General features: G+C 43.0%; 1 protein-coding gene across 2 annotated transcripts in view; it reads right to left on the bottom strand.

The window, feature by feature from the left end:
* Positions 1 to 17,412, bottom strand: part of SLC3A1 (solute carrier family 3 member 1) — a 36,359-nt gene that overhangs the window by 9,159 nt on the left and 9,788 nt on the right. For both annotated transcript variants that reach the window (XM_068563886.1, XM_068563885.1), the window contains 4 exons: positions 16,073 to 16,198; positions 4,840 to 4,959; positions 2,777 to 2,901; positions 1,344 to 1,539 (listed from right to left, as the gene is read on the bottom strand). In XM_068563886.1, the coding sequence (XP_068419987.1) occupies positions 1,344 to 1,539; positions 2,777 to 2,901; positions 4,840 to 4,959; positions 16,073 to 16,198 (567 nt within the window). The remainder of the gene's footprint in view (positions 1 to 1,343; positions 1,540 to 2,776; positions 2,902 to 4,839; positions 4,960 to 16,072; positions 16,199 to 17,412) is intronic.

The raw sequence follows: 17,412 nt of genomic DNA, 5'->3' as shown, positions 1-17,412 counted from the left end.
TTGTATCATTTTAACTGGCCATGATCTTATGCCCCTCCCCTCAGATTCAAGATAGCCTTGAAAACCAACAGAAAATGTAAAAACCAGCAGCCTAGTAGCCACTGGAGGACCAAAATAGGTTTTGAGTTCATCAAAAGCTCCATCTCTAGAGAACTGGCACTGTTTGTTTGACCTTTCTAGCAGCTCACTTTTGGTTGGGTTTTTTCTTTATCTGATCTGACTCAAAGCTAAATGTGCAGATTGTCTTATCCCCAAGGCATTTGCCAAAAACAATCAGCAGCAATTGATTATCATTATACTTGCCTGAGGTGGTGTTACCAACCTGGGCTAAACAGAGACTGACCAAAAAACTTTAAAGTTAGGAATAAGATGACCATAAAGGGCTTTGAAAGGCTCTGGCATTTTCCTGGACTCTAGACGCCTACACACATGCACAGGGCTGCACAGGTAGCCAGGGAAGCCCCGAGAATCTAATCTCTCTCCTCCGGCTAACCCTGAAACTCAAGCAGAAAGGAAAGACTAAGGCGGAGCTGTGAGCTGCCTGCCAAAGTGTTGAAAGCATGCCCACCCCGCACACAGCCCCTCAGCAAAGGCTGGGAGACTTAACACGTTCAAGGCATCTAAGGAATCTTAACAACCATTAGCTGACCAAGCAGAGACTTCAATGGTCGCACACAACAAGTAACAGAGTTTACAGAATTAATCCAAGAAAGTCACTGAAGAAACAAACGCTGGAGAGGGGAGAATGTGATTTCCAAAATTTCTACAGTTACTATTTAAAATATCCAGTTTCAACAACAACAAAAAATACAAGACACGCAAAGAACCAGGAAAGTATGGCCCATACAGAGGGGGGAAAAGCATCAACAGAAAACTTGGCTGAGGAAACCCAAACACTGGACTTAGTGGACAGTGACTTTACATCAACTATTACACGTGTGTTCAAAACCTGGACAATGTCTACAGGATTCTTACAAGTATGAGAACAATGCCTTATCAAATAGGTACTGTCAATAAAGAGAAATTATGGAAAAAGCAAAAATTACAGTTGAAAAGTACAATAAAGGAAGTGAAAAATTCCCTAGACAGGCTGGACAGATTTGAATTGACCAAGGAATCAGCAAATGAGACAGATCAGTTGAAATTATCTAGTCTCAGAACCAGAAGGAAAAGAATGAAGAATGACAAGAACCTGGTCAGGAGCTGGGATGCGTCTGGCTCACTAAACAATCACAAAATGAAGGAAAGGTGAAGGTCACTTAGAGACAAATGTGCCCCTTGTTTCAGAGGACTATTCAGCAAGCACACCAGCACCGTATGCTGAGCTGGGCATAAGGACTTACCATCCAATTAGGCCATTTTCCTTCTGGCATGTTTTCCATCCACGATGTGATAACCTCAAACACACTGTTCCCAGAAGGCATGTCTAGTTTACCGAGGTAACTGTTGAAGGGAAAATCTGCTTCTTGGATAAAAGGCAGACCGTAGTACATCATGGTCTTGGCAATGTTCTCTCCATGGGCTTCAGTCCCCATGAACCTGTAAGAGTTGGCAGTGCAGTGACATCAGGGCCTGTCAGGAGACTGGGAAAGCGCTTTGCAGCTGCTGTGTCTCATGAACAGGATGTTGGGAGGTGAATGCGTACTATTAACCGTATTGGCTAGGGCTCACTAGGAAGCAGAATCAAGCCAGATACCAAGAAATGGCAAACTGGGTCACCTGGCAATTTCTCATCATGTTAAACCCAAAGACTAGACTAATACTAAGCCATGTCTAAAAGAAACACGTTTGGATCTCAGTCAATACTGTTCTTTTCTTTCTAACTCTGAATGAAACTCAGTAACTTCCAGGAAGACTTTAGTTAGCAATTCTCATCACTCCACTTAGAATGTACAGTATATGTCTGCATATAAGGTAAGAGGGGTTCCCCCAAAATTCCCCTTGTATTGGAATCCCTATAAAGTCTCACTTTATTATTGGGGTGCACTCTCAGTTGTTGAAAACCAAACACTCTTCAGGGAAGACATATTCGCCTGAAATGACCCACATCAATGCTTGTTTTAGCTATTTGAGACATTACATTAGTGGATAAGTTACATAGTATCTGGAGCTCACGTGTTTCAGTTCCAGTCCCATCTCTGCGGCCACTACCTATGTGACCATTACCTGCATGCTCAGAGTCTCAGTCTCCTCATCTGTAAAATGGGAATAGTGATCAGAGGGCCTACTTTAAGGAGAAGAAATTTCTTGAACTCCTTTTCCACTGATTCTATTGGGTAATCTATATAAACACAATAAGAGTTAAGTTCATTGAGTGTTTATTATGTGCCAGGCATTGTTTTAAGTCCTTCACAGACATTATCTCATGTCATCTCACAACAACCTTATGGGGGTGTCATTATCACTTTTTAATTGTTGAGAAAACTGAGACTTAGGTTAACTAACCTAACAGTTAACAGTTTAGTTGGAACATTTGCATGCTAACAGGTCAAATAATGATAAAAAATAGTAATGGTTAATGACTAACCTTTGGATAATATATTATCTTTTAATTTTCACAAAATTCCTGTGAATAAGTACTGTGGGATTAGCATCATTTTACAGAAGAGGAAACAAAATCAGCAAATTTAAGGAACATGAGAGACTATACCAGGCCCTAGCATAACTGAGTTATGATACATTGTAATTATGCGGTTTATTAAATTATAACTGAATCTCTTAAGAATGCTTGGTTGTGAGGGATAAAGTGCAGATCACACACTGCGCCCGTGGTTACCTGTATCTCCCAGGCTCCCTGCTGTATTGGTCCATTGTCTGCCGGAAGCTGCGGACAATGTCGTGCATTCCCACCTGTGTGGTGGTGAAGTCATGGTACAGCTCCGAGTAGTGAGTGACTGTGTCCTTTGAAAACAGGACAGCATGGTTACCATCATGTCAAATGTCAAATGCCCATAGCTGGCCTCATGTGAATATGAACTGTCTGTCTCTTCAAAGGGCTCAAGCCGAGACACACATGCTCAAAGACGGTCCTAGGACTTTTGCTGCTCAAGGGAATTTGTGGATGGAAAAGAACATTAGAAACTATTAGTGTTTCATTTTGTGTTTAAATTATTAACTATAAATCTAGTAAACAAGTTAAATTTTACCGAACACCTAAACACTAATTACAAATGTATTTAATAAAATCCTTCTAAACATTTTATTGTCCCAAATGCTCCAGACATTTTTAGAGGCAAACAAAACAAATTATCTTAATGATTATAGAGTGTATTATTACATTATCTGCTTACAAAACTATTAATATCATGCATTTAAATTTGTTTCTTTACCATTTCTGTCCTTTATTCTTACCGTTACACTTTTCCAGGGTTTTAGTAATTTTTTGTGATACTCATTCTCTGCCTTCCTAGGGTTACAGTAATCTTCTGGAATCAAAGTAAAAAATTATGTCTAATACAGGCTCAGTTTGTAAGTCCTGGGTTAGGACGTGGACAGGCTAGAGAGTTGCTATCCACTCAGTGGACGCTTTTTTTATAAGTGATTTTCCCTTGCTAGATCAAGGGAAGTTTTTTGAAATCTTAGATGTCTTCCGGAAATTACATGTTCTTTAAGTTTTTCTTGGGTAGCACACAAAACCCATTGTTCTGATCATTTGTCTTGACTGGAAACATATGCCTGTCTTAGGACATCTCATTATAATTAGCAAGGTTATTTTGAGATTTCTTCTCCAAGGATAAGAGCTTCTCTTTGGGACAACCGGCTAATACACAACCTTTTTTTCCCCTTCATTTTTCCCTTCTGCTGGAAATCGTGCAAAAAAAAAAAAAAGCTTAATCATAAACTTTGGTTCATGACATGGTCTCATAATTAGCCCATGCATGGCCAGCTTCCCCTTGTTACTCAGACAGGACTATCAAGCTGGTGACCGTATGAATTTAATTTTACTTTCTAAAAAGGGCATCATGCTACATATAATAATTTTAGATTTTTTTACTACATGTTATATCACTAAGATTGATCCATATTGCTGTGTCACTACAATTCATTTATTTTGACATTTCATTGTGTAAATGTACAAATCCGTTATTTTGGAATGCATTTTAGGACTACTGTCTCCTTGGCCATTGAAAACAGAGTGACTGTAGAATGGTGGTCAACTAGAGGAGTGAGAGGGCCATGGGATTATTACTCTCTCACGTGTGACATGGGAGGAAGGTTGAGAACCACTGGTGTGGAAGCACAAAGAGCCCAAATTCTGTAGCAGATAGGCTTGGGTGGTAATCCTGTTTATCACCTCTGTCACTCTGATAAATTTCTCTAAGATTTGCTAAATGGGGATCATGAAACCTCCCAAGATGTTGAGAGAGTTAAATGGAAACAACAAATAGCATACAATTGACAACTCAGCAAGTGTTAGTTCCCTTCCCTTCTACCTACGTGTCCTTTAATGACTACAAAAGCACTTGGGGAATTTAGGCCGCCTCCCCTGAGCTTGAGTGACTGACAAAATCACAGTGAGTAAGTCATGGCCTTCGGTGGAGTCCACACTGTCCATGCCCTCCAGAAACCTCGTCTTCGAAGGACTCCTCTAGGGATCACTCAGGAGGAAGCAGTGGAAGGAAATATCTGGTCATGTCCATTTGAAACTCCTGTATTTTCTAAAGAAAATGATTCAAAACACTTCCCTCTGGTAAGTGGTGTCTCAGGCTGAAAAAGACAACACTCTGATATTTTCAGAAAAGAAAATATATACATACATAACATTTTAAAATATATAAATATATATTTATTTAAAAATATATTTTTAAAACATATATATGTATATGTTTAAAACTTTACCGGGATTTGGGTCTTATTCACTTGGGCCTCGTCTCTCAGATGCTTTGCTTCTAGAAGAAATTGAACAGCATCGAAGCTAAAGCCATCGACACCCTTTGAGAGCCAAAACTGTATAATTTCCTAAACATGAAGAAGCGAAACACTTGGTTACGTTAACCACACATTGTTGTCATAAGGTTTAATAAAGGCCTCGTCTGTTAATGGCTTCCATCATAAACAGTCACCTCCACATATAAAACAAGCACAGCACTCGTATTCTTACCTATTTAGCACCACAGTGTCTGAGCATAATGAACTTTGAATAACTGCATTTATGGGCTCCCATTCTTCTCTCACATTTGAATTCAGAATGTTACATTTGTAAATGATGCTATGAGCATGTTCCCAAAGTTTAAAGAATCCACTCAAAATGAAAGATAGGACTCAAGAGAAACTGGGAACGTAGCTCATCTGCCCCATGCCCAGTTCCTTCAAGGTCACTCCGAACGGAGAAAATCACCAATTAAGCGCCCAGGCATGAAGGGTTCTTCCACCAGACTGGGAGATTCTGGAGGGAAAGACTGCAGCTTTCATTTCTGCTTCCCTTGCCACTGACCCAGCAACTGTTACTTAGTGAACCAGTCGTGGAATGAAAGAATGAGGTATCAAGCCTGAATGAGTCAAACATGGTGTGATACTGTTGGGACACCGAAGAAGTACAGCATGTTCCCTGGCTTCGAGGCATCTACAGAGTAGTTGGGGACACATGAGACACGAGAGGGTTACCTAACGCAAGGCAGGACACGGTTCAAAATCATGAGAGGAGATTCCTCTGCATGACTGTTGGACCTCCAAGAAGATCAAATTTAATATGGGTGGGCACAGCCAAGCAAGGAAAAGCTAGAGCTTGAACTTGGCTGGTGGGACATGATCAGGAAGTGACTCTAGAAGAACATTCTGGACTGTTTTGGGTACAGCATGAGTCAAGCATGGAGGCACAGGATGACTTGGCCTGTATTGGGGTGGTTAGGAGGACCAGGTGACCTTGAAAAGCAGAGGGCCTAGTCTCAGCTCCCCTCCCATGCCAACCCCTCCCAGCTGGGCCTACTCCTGCACCCACCAAAAGCCACCCTCCTGCAAAGGGACAGTGGCTCTCCCTGCTCTCCTTTCAGCTCAATCCTTGCTGAAAGGAAGGTTTTATAGGAATGTGTATATCACATTAGAGCAGAACCACCTGTAATTTAAAGTAGTGGAGTGAAGAAGCCAATTTTCACCTAGTATGGGGAACAGAGCTATAGATCCCAAATAAGAACTGTTCCCAGAATCACTTGCTTGATTCAAAGTGTGCTTCTTGTATCTACATGTGCACATGGAGTCTGGAGTGCTACCGTTCAAGGCTCCCAAAAGTGTCTCTTTTTTTAAATATTTATTTACTTATTTGGTTGCACTGGGTCTTAGTTGCAGCAGGTGGGCTCCTTAGTTGTGGCTCACAGGCTCCTTAGTTGTGGCATGTGAACTCTTAGTTGTGGCATGCATGTGGGATCTAGTTCCCTGACCAGGGATCGAACCCAGCCCCCTGCATTGGGAGCGCAGAGTCTTATCCAGTGCACCCCCAGGGAAGTCCCAAGGCTCCCAAAGGTTTCTACAGGTTGAACGCAAGGCTGATGTCAGCCTCTTCAAGGTGAGACTTTGAATGGCAAAGCTCGAACAAATCTTTCAAATCTAAGAGCAGGCTCTGCTGCTGACAGTCCTCATCTTGAACACAGTTGACCCACATACCCTTAAGCTGGCCTCACGCAGTGGAATTTTTCTTTGGGGCACAAACCCCACAAATTTATTCTTAACTAGCATCCTTCTTCACACATTCATTCATTCATTCAATAAGTATTTGGGTTCCAACTAGGGACCAGGCACTTAGCTAATAAGCCTTGGAACTAGAACCATGAGCAAAATACAACACAATCTAGACACAGTCCTAGGTCTCATGGATTTTTTTAGAATCCTTAGCTGGACAAATATTAATGCAAAAATATTTAAATCACAGACACCATGAAACTGTGAAGGAAAGGAGCTTTGGTTACACAAAGCTTACACAAGGGGGTGAAAGAGCAGGATTTGCCAGGCAGGTCAGCGCAGCAGGATGGCAGGAAGGGAAGGCAGTTGGTTAGAGATTCAGCTGGAGAAGTCGCTAGATATGAAGGCGCCTCGTTTGTAGAACAGGATCTGCAGAATTGCCTCATTTGTAGTGGGCTCTAAGGGCCCACTTAGCATGAAGCTAACGAAGCTGAAGTTTCAGGACCCTTCACTGCATGGGCTCCTACCCACATTCCTTTTTCATTCTAAATGAGCACTCATTTTTCTGTACCTAATTTTATACTTTTTTTTTTTTTTCATTTCAAAAAGTCCCCCAATTCTTACAAGCTTCAGATCCCACGCAAACCGGGTCCACCCCCAGGTGGCGCTGTTCTCTACAAGCGGGAACACTGGAAGGGGCTCTAGGTGGGGGTGGGGCACAAATAACTGTAATCCATCCAAGCAGCCTCTGAAAAAATGTGGGAAAACATTAAACACCATGCTGCTGTAAACATTAAGCTTTTGATCAGTGATTTCCTAAAATAAAGCTATTCATTTTCTTCATTGGGTCCTCATTCACTTTGGGGATCTCAGCATTGCTAACTATTAACCCAACATTAAAGAATGAGGAATGTGTACCCCAGCGTAGGCATACGGCCCCGGCAGGGATGTTCACTGTAGTCCAGGAAGAGATGTTATCATTGTTTGATGAAACAAAACAGCAAAAGTTGGATGCTTGTTTTTGAGAGTCATTTTAAACGCTGGGGTTTTCACCCAGATAATCCAAAATTTGCTCTTGAAAAAGATTTGCTTCGTGCTATTTATTCTCAACCAGGTGAAAAAAGACAGCTCCAGATTTTAATGGTTAACCCTCTCTTTATGCCAATTAAGCTCCCCCAGGGGCTGGATGCGGAAATGGGCAAGGAGCCTGGTTCCGCCAGGTCTGGGTGACCCATGTAGGGACAACAGGACTCTGGGGACGGTACACTGTGTTCCCGATTTCTGACTAACTCCCATGACATCACACAGTCCTGGTTTTTCCACCAGACACGTTTTCATTCTTTTCTCCTTAAACAACTTGCTGCTCTGAGTGAAAAAGGAATCAGTTCAGCATTACACCAAGTCCCCTACATATGAACCTTCAAGTTGCGAACTTTCAAAGATGCGAACGTGCGTTCACATGTCCACATGTCATGTAAGTTAGTTCATGTGTCTGGCGTACATTGTCACGTGCATGCCTCCTCTACATGTGGTTGTGCTTTTGTGTACTTTACTGTACAGTACTGTATAGAGTACAGTAGAACAGTATCTTTACTGGAGATACGGGAAGAGGATGAGAGCTATTACCCAGACATCACTGGATCGTTTTTTCAAGAGGGTAGATAGAACTGAATCCAGCAAGGAACCAGAACCTATGCCATCAACATCAGGCGTGAGTGAAATTGCAGCTTCAGCTCTACCATCTCCCACCCCCTCTCCCTCCTCCAGTCATTAACTCTTCTTGCCTGTTCACTCCACGCCAGCCTCTGTATGCCAGCTGTTGTTCTGTACTGCTGTACTTTTCAAGGTATTGCACTGTAAGATTAAAAATGTTTTCTTTATTTTCTGTGTTTGTTTTTTATGTATTATTTATGTGAAAAGTATTATAAATCTATTCCAATACAGTATTATATAGCTGATTGTATTAGTTGGGTACCTAAGCTAATTTTGTTGGACTTAACAAACAAATTGGACTTACGAACGCACTCTCGGAACGGAACTCGTTCGTATGTAGGGGACTTACTGTACTGATATCCAAATTCTCGAAACCTCGAGGCAAACCTTTCCTTTTGAGATGACTGAAGTTACTGGGCCCATTTACCTAAAAAGCCAGGTTTGGAACAGAGAAAAGCTCTGCTCTTACATGTGATGATATATAAGACATCCTCTTAATAATGACATAAATCCCAGGTCATCCATTTCAAGAAGGAATGAGAAAGCACGGGCTAGTTCAGAAGGACAGAGAGAAAACCATATCCTCTGCTTATAAGCAAGGAAAGTAAACCAACCGCACTGCTCTTCAGAAACCTGGGTAAAATTCTTTGTTAACTCTTCCAGAAGCAGGACATAGATCATGGGCTCCAGAATCTGACCCATCTGGGTACCATCCCATCTCCCCCGCTGTCCAGCTGCATGAGTTAGCTTATCTGCATAACCTCCATAAACCTTGGTTTCCTCATCAATAAAATAATACCTGCCTTGCAGGAATTCTGTGAGGATTAGGGGTACTGCTGCCAGAGTCAACTGACGCTTTGGTCTTTACATTACCTGATCTCTCTGCCATGTTTGACAACACAGACTAACCTTGTTGTCTAGAAATACTCATACGCCTTGGCTCTAGGATACCCCGCTTCTGGTTTGCTACTCCTCTGTCTGCTCAACACTCCTTTAAATATTAATACTCCTTGGGGCTCCATCTTATACCCTCTGTTCATTTCACTTCACAACAGTATTGACTCATTTATCTATCATTTATTGATTATTTAACAAGTATTAATGCTTATACAAAAGCAACACACTGTCCTAAGTGCCTTACAAAGGTTAAACCATTTAATCCCCAAACAACCCCACAAGGTATGTACCATTATTATTCCTATTTTACCATCGGGGGAATTGAGGCACAGGGAGATGATGTACCTTGATCGAGGTCATACAGCAATAAGTGGTGTGTCAGAATTGGAACCCTGTGTGGCACCTTATCCATTTGTTATGTGGCCTTCCTTTACTTTTATTTTTTTAGTTGGAGGACCTGCTACACCTGGCCCTCATTCCCACATGACAACAACCCCTACGAGCTAAGTGACAACTGGCCCCCTTGTTCACCTCAGCTGGCTCAGTTCTCTCACTGATACTACTACCTGACCTCTGTGGGCATTGTCCACGTGTCAACAAATCCCAAAGTCTTATCTCCAGAACAGACCTTCCCCTGAGTTCCATGTCATTATATCCAGCTATCCACTGAGCACTTGGATGTCTCACGGAGAGCTCAAACTCTACATGACTGAGACCACCCCCCTCCACCCCTGCTCTTCCCATGTCTCCCATCCCAGAAAGCGGTCCCATCACCCAGCCAGCATTCAAACCTGAAACCTGGGAGTCACACTGGACTCTTCTCTAAGGCCTGATGACGCCTCTGCAACCCCACCACCCTCACTGGCCCAAAGCCCCCACCATTCTTTCCTGGTCACTGTACCATCCACCTCCCTGGTCCCTCCACCTTCGAACCTGCCTTACTCAAGCCCCTTCTCCACAACCAGATTGATTTTTCCAAATGCAAATCAAAAATTATTTCCCTGCCCAAGACCTTTTAAACCCAAATCCTACCGTGGCCTCCAATGCCTCTTATGACCTGGTTCCTACCCACCTCTCTCATCTCGTCCTGTCACTGCCCGCCCCCCCCCCCGCCCCGACAACATGTCTCCATATTGGACAACTCCCAGCAGCTTCACTGTGCCGTGACCCTGCTTCCTCTCCGCTGGGAACACTCCCACCTGTGTCTCTTCGCTTGGCTCATCCTTACTCATGCTCTAGGTATCACTGCTTCCTCTGTAAAGCGTACCCTAGTCTCTCCCACTCCGTGTCCAGGTTAGATGCCTGCCCTGCATTCTCCTACTTCCAACTGTCATGACCACTCAGCACACTTTATTGTAATTTCCTGTTTGTCTACCTCCCCCTCCAGAATATAATATAATATTATAGCCTGTGATGGCCACAACATGGGCCCATATTATCAACCATCATACCCTGGCAAATGGCCAATACACAACACATACTGTTAAATGAGGGAATGATTTACAATGAAGTGCATGGCATACAGAACATGCAGTGATGATGCAGTGACTAGCATCAAGCACGGAGCTGGTTTATAAAGCAGGTAATGAGTAAATTTTATTTTGAATTGAGCTGCTTCTCTCCAGCAATACCATGCTTGATAGGGGCAGAGCAGAGCCAACATTTGTGCTCTGATTCCATCTTAAGCCAGGAGGGCATCTTGGTTCCCAGTCCCCAGCTGCCATGAACATACTACTCCCCTACTCCAGGGCTCAGCCTTCCCATGTGGTGGTTTCAGGGTCACACTGAGCCCCCGACATGGGGCCAGGCCATTGGAGTCTCCTCCCTGCTCTACAGCTCATCCACTGGTCACTTCACTTCTCTGGGCCTCAGTTTCCTCATTTGTCAAATAAAGGATTTGAAGGGCAAGTAAAAACCAAAGTGATCGGAAAAGTATAAAATGCTAGACAAATATAACCTCCCACCTCCTCTGAGAAAAACCTCCTGACTTCTCCAGCTGAAAATGCTCTAGCCCTGAGAGGTTCAGGGCAGAGCCAAGTCCCGAACGGCCAGTGCAAGGGGGAGGACTAAGAGGAGAGAGAAGGGTGGTCCGTGCTGCCTGCCAGCCTCCCACTGTGCAGATAAGCTGGAATCGGATGGCAGCCCAGCGGAAGAAGGTTCAGACTCTGTGAGTACAAGCTGGTCTGCAAGCAGGGCTCATTCCAAATGCCTCCCCACCACTGACTCTCAGGGTTGCAAATTATTAACCTGCTTAACTCTGCTGCAGAGATAAGTGCTGCTGGGGGGAAGGAGGGTGTCGGAAGCCCCTTCATGTGAAAGGTCCCTTTCCATGAGCAAAGAGCTTTCCCTTACAGCTTTCAGCCTTTCTTATTTACTTCTAATAAGAAATCTTCTAAACCAGCCTTACAAAAATGTCTAACCTCTCAACCAGAGGCAGTAATGATTCATCTCAAGAGGGATTTCATCCTGCAGGTCCAGTAAATAAGACTCCTATTCACGTACTCCACTACCTGGATGCCTGCAAGAGGACAGCTGGGTTAGCCAAAAAAGGATTTATGTGTTGCTGGCACATTTTGGCAAAATTTATCACACTTGTCTACACATCTCCAGACAATCCATCAATATTGTCACAAGGAGCCTGGAGAAATCCACTGCCAGATAAACCAACTGGTTTATATTCCCATTTATGAACTTCCAATTGGAAACCTCCTTGCAAAAACTATGCAGAGGAGTTCCCTGGTGGCGCACTGGTTAAGAATCCGCCTGCCAATGCAGGGGACACGGGTTCGAGCCCTGGTCCGGGAAGATTCCACATGCCGTGGAGCAACTAAGCCCGTGCGCCACAACTACTGAGCCTGCGCTCTAGAGCCCGCGAGCCACAACTACTGAAGCCCTCGCGCCTAGAGCCCGTGCTCCGCAACAAGAAGCCACTGCAATGAGAAGCCCGCACACTGCAACAAAGAGTAGCCCCTGCTCGCCACAACTAGAGAAAGCCTGCGCGCAGGAGTGAAGACCCAACAGGGCCAAAAATTAATTAATTAATTAATTTAAAAAAAAAAAAAAAAACTATGGAGGAAAAGTGAAACACACAGCGAGAAGTAGTTTGCCTCAAATCAGGTGTGGAGTTGTGGCTAAGAATGTGGACTCCAGAATCTCAGTGCTTGGGTTTGAATCCTGTCCCCTCACTCCCAAGGTGGGTGATGTCACCTCTCTAAGCCTCAGTTTCCTTCTCGGTAAAATGGTCATAAAATCTCTTAAGTTAGGCTTCTTCTGAGGATTAAATGAGATGATCCAGGTAAAGCACTTGGCACAAAGTAAGTGCCTAATAAGAGGGGGGGCCCAAAGAGGGGGTGTGAGTGTGCAAATGATCTTCAGTGATGGAGAACAGGAGAGTCCACACTCCATCAGAGAAGTTTAAAACTAACCCCTAGTTAGCTGGCTGACCATGTCTACCTCCCCTCTCCCAACTGAGACAGGCTGCCTTGACAAGGTGCCTACTTCTCGAGATCTCAAAGCAATTCATCTAAATTCTGGAAAACATATATAGTAAAAATAGTCTTAGAACTAAGGAGTCTATAGGAATATATTTAACAAAAGAAGTGCAGGACTCGTACACTGAAAACGTTGTTGAAAGAAATTAAAGGAGACCTTAAGTAAGTGGAAAGACATCCTGTGTCCGTGGATCAGAAGACTTAATACTGTTAAGACGGCAATACTCCCCCAAACTGATCCATAGATTCAATACAATCCCAGCAGGCTTCTTTGCAGACATTGACAAACAAATAATAAAATTCATAGGGAAATGCAAAGAACCCAGAATAGCCAAACAGTCTTAAAAAAGAAGAACAAAGTTGTAGGGTTCACACTTCCCAATTTCAAAACTTACTATACAGCTATATTAATCCAGACAGTACTGGCATAAGGACAGACATATAGATCGATGCAACAGAACTGACAGTCTAGAAATAAACCCCGACATTTATGATCAATTGATTTTCAAAAGGGTTCTAAGATAGTTCAATGATGAAAGAATAATCTTTTGTAAACACATGCTGCCGGGATAACTGGATAGCTACATGCAAAAGAATGAAGTTAGACTCCCTCTCACCATATACAAAAATGAACGAAAAATGGACCAGACCTAAGTGTAAAAGCTAAAACTACAAAACTCTTATAAAGAAAACATGAGGGACTTCCCTGGTGGCGCAGTGGTTAAGAATCCGCCTGCAAATGCAGGGGACACAGGTTTGAGCCCTGATCCGGGAAGATCCCACATGCCGCGGAGCAACTAAGCCCGTGCGCCACAACTACTGAGCCTGCATGCCACAACTACTGAAGCTCTCGCACCTAGAGCCCCTGCTCCGCAACAAGAGAAGCCACCACAATGAGAAGCCCGCACACCACAACGGAGAATAGCCCCTGCTCACTGCAACTAGAGAGAGCCCGTGCACAGCAATGAAGACCCAATGCAGCCATAAATAAATAAATTAAAAAAAAAAAAAAGAAAACATGAGTTAAATCTTCATGAGCTTGGGTTAGGCAATGGTTCTTAAATGTGACACTAAAAGCATAAGCAAGAAAAGAAAAAAACAGATAAGTTGGACATCATAACAGTTAAAAACCCTTGTGCTTCAAAGGGCACCATAGAGAAAGTAAAAAGACAACCTACAGAAAGGAAGAAAATTAACTGCAAATCACATATCCAGAATACATAAAGAACTCTTACAACTCGACAAAAAAGACAAATAACACAATTTTAAATGGACAAAGGATGTGAATAGACATTTCTCCAAAGAAAATATACAAACAAACTATAATCACATGAAAAGATGCTCAACATCATTAGCCATCAGGGAAATGCAAATCCAAACCACAGTGAAATACCACTTCGCACCTCCTAGGATGACTATAATCAAAGATACAGACAATAACAAGCGTTGGTGAGGATGCAGAGAAATTGGAAACTTCATGTATTGCTAGTAAAAATGTAAAATGGTCCAGCTGCTTTGGAAAACAGTTTCTCAAATAGTTAAATACAAATTATAAATATAGATACAGATCATAGACATTTAGATAGATACCGTATGATTCCATTTATATGAAATGTCCAGAACCGGCATATCCATAGAGGCAGAAAGTAGCTTAGTGGTTGCCAGGGCCCAGGGGGAGAAAATGAGGGGACCATGGGAGTGACTTTGAGTGGGTATGGGGTTTCTTTTGGAGTTGATGAAAATGTTCTGAAATCAGTAGTGATACTTGCATTACTCTGTGAATATACTAAAACCACTGACTTATATACTTGAAAGGTGTGAATTTTATGGTATGTGAATTATACCTCAATAAAGCTGTTATTTAAAAACAAAACAAGAACAGACTAAGGGGTGCAGGTGTTGTTAGTGACTCCAACTTGGCAGCCTGCATCCTCTTTATTTGGCTGACGTGGTGACCTGTAGAAAGGGACCCACAGCCCCCTGTCCTCTTCTGTTTGGGTCTCCTCCTCACCTACCTCAGAGCACTACCCCACTAACCTAAATTCTTGCCCATCAGAGCCGAAGCGGCAGCAATAATGGAAACAACAATATGGCTAAAGTTTATTGTGAATTATGTACCACGTGCTGCTGGAACTGCCACCACACAGGGATGAGCCCCATCAGCTCTCACCTGGGGTGCTGAGGGAGCTCTCCCGTGCACGGACGACAGAGGACCGTCTCTAACTCAGCACGCGTCCCTTACAGCAGCATCCACTGCCCCGCGGCATCAGCTCCCACCCTCGTTTTTGCACCCCAGGTCCCTTACTCTCTCCCTCATTTCCCTGCAGTGCATTGGTGGGGTTGCCAGATAAAGTACAGGACAACCAGTTAAGTTTTCATTTCAGATAAACAGTGAATAATTTTTTAGTAGAAGAATGTCTCAAATATTGCACTTCTCTGTTTAACTGAAATTAAAATTTAACTGAGTGTCCTGTAATTTTACTTGCTGTATCTGGCAGCCCTGCACACCGGCCCCCAGGTCGTTTCTAAAACATGTGGAGCTCAGTCTCCCCCAGAGAATTTTGCATTTGCTCTTCTCTCTGCCTGAAATTCTCTTCCCCCAGATGTTCACATGACTCCCTTTCAAATGTCAGGTTTTTGTGCAAATGGGACCTCAACATAGTGGTGTCTCTGAGCCAACTTCTCCCTGGCACTCCGAGGCTCTTTACCCTAAGCCTTCATCACCACCTGACATGTTATATATTTAGTTGTTAATTGTCTGCCTTCCCCTCAGGATACTGGGAATTCCTTGAGGGCAGGGCTTTGATGCCCTGCTGCATTCCCATTGCTTAGAACAGGACCTGGCACGGAGCAGACAATAAGTTGATATTTATTGAGTGAATACAGAAGTGTTTTGCATGGGTTAGCTCATCTAATGTTCCTAAAAGTTCTCTGAGACAAAGACTGCAATCAATCGTGTTTCATGGATGAGGGATCCAAGACACACAAAAGTCAAATAACTCGCCCAGAAGCCCCCTGCAGCCAGTGGTGGGCCGGGTCCGGACACAGGAGCTGGACCTCCGATCCCCCATTCTGGCCTCACCTCACCGCACCAGCTCATTGTCACAGGCAGAGGAGCGTCTCAGAGCTAAGGCAACAGGTGTTTCTGCCTCCCTCCCACTTCGATTATTTGGGTTAGAGGAAGGAAGGAGCCACTGACATATCTAAGAGTCTATATTTGCTTCAGACACTTTAATCCCAGAACTGAATTGCACTGCTTGATTTTGCCCGCATAATTACTGTTTTTTAACACGAAGTATATCGAATAACCATTTAAGCACCCATGTAACAGAGAAGTTTGTGTGGGTGTCTATACTCACTTTTATTTCTTCTTGAACATCAGGATTACGGAAATTTAAATCAGGTTGCTCTTTCATAAACTGATGGAAATAGCATTGGTTTCGTACTTCATCAAAGTGCCAACTGGAGTTTCCATATACACTTAACTAGCAAACAGAAAATAGCAAATCAGTTGCTTAGCACGGTTCCTATGATGGTATTGCCCACAAAGGAATGATCATTGCCATCCCGGCCCTTTGAGGACTGAGTGCACAAATCCCCAGAATTTTTTATCTAGCGAGAGCACTAGGTAAATTAATTCCCAAAAATGCCATCCCCTGGCCTAATGCCCCACAAGTGTGGTTGTGATGTGTGTGTACAGTAGAAGCTGTTCCCAACAACCACAACATGAAACCAGTGCTCTCAAAGGCAGGACAAAGGCCAACTTAAGGAGCAGACATTTCTAATATATTTTCTTGAATCTTCTATCCAGGCTCTGGAATCCTGTTTGTGAAGAAAAGCAAATGGTGGCCAATTTGGGAGAAAGACATATTGTATTGGTCTTGGAGCTTGAATCCAGATAGAGCAAGTGTTTAAACCGTATCCTCAGAAAAGTATTAGAATCATTCAAATTAAAACTCTACTAGTCCTCGGGAATAAAAGAAATCTAGCAACTTCAAGTGTTGGTTCCCAGCCGCGTTTGACGTGGGTGCTGCTTTCCTCCTTCTAGAAATGCTCATGTCCGTGGCACTTCCAGAAGGAGGAACCTGTGTGAGGGTTCCTCAGGGCTCTGTCTTGAGCCATTTGTTCATTTCACACTAAAGAGAACATCTGGACAGCATTTACAAACTGAGGGATTTTGCATAATATTTTCTTTTTAGTTGGAAGACCTAGTCACACTGGGTCCACATTTCCATGGCAACAACTGGCCCAAGCTAAGTAGTAGCTGATGCCTTTTGAGGAAACATACTCTCGCCAGCTCACCTCATGGCCCACCTGGATACAAACCAGGATAAGATTTTTACAGTATATATCAGTATACAGAAAGATCAGTATACAAAATACAAAAACAAAAACCCTCCACAAATCTATTTCAAAGGGACAAACAATCCAACAAAAAACTGGGGAAAGAAACCATTAAACAGGTGTTCCACAGAAGTGGAAGCTCAAGTGAATAAATGGATGAAAAGGTGTTCAACATCATTAGTAATTAGGCAACTACTACATTAATAACTAGTAATTAGATAAATAATCATTAGCAATTAGAGAAATGTAAAATTAAGAACTCAATGTAATTAGATAATAATCATTAGCAATTAGAGAAATGTAAAATTAAGACCAATTTATGTTCACTCGGTAAAAATTAGACTAGATCCAGTCC

This window comes from Eschrichtius robustus, chromosome 15, assembly GCF_028021215.1.
Source record: "Eschrichtius robustus isolate mEscRob2 chromosome 15, mEscRob2.pri, whole genome shotgun sequence".
NCBI classification, from domain to species: Eukaryota; Metazoa; Chordata; class Mammalia; order Artiodactyla; family Eschrichtiidae; genus Eschrichtius; species Eschrichtius robustus.
Note: the sequence above shows the minus strand (reverse complement) of the source record. Positions and strands in the feature narration are given on the sequence as shown.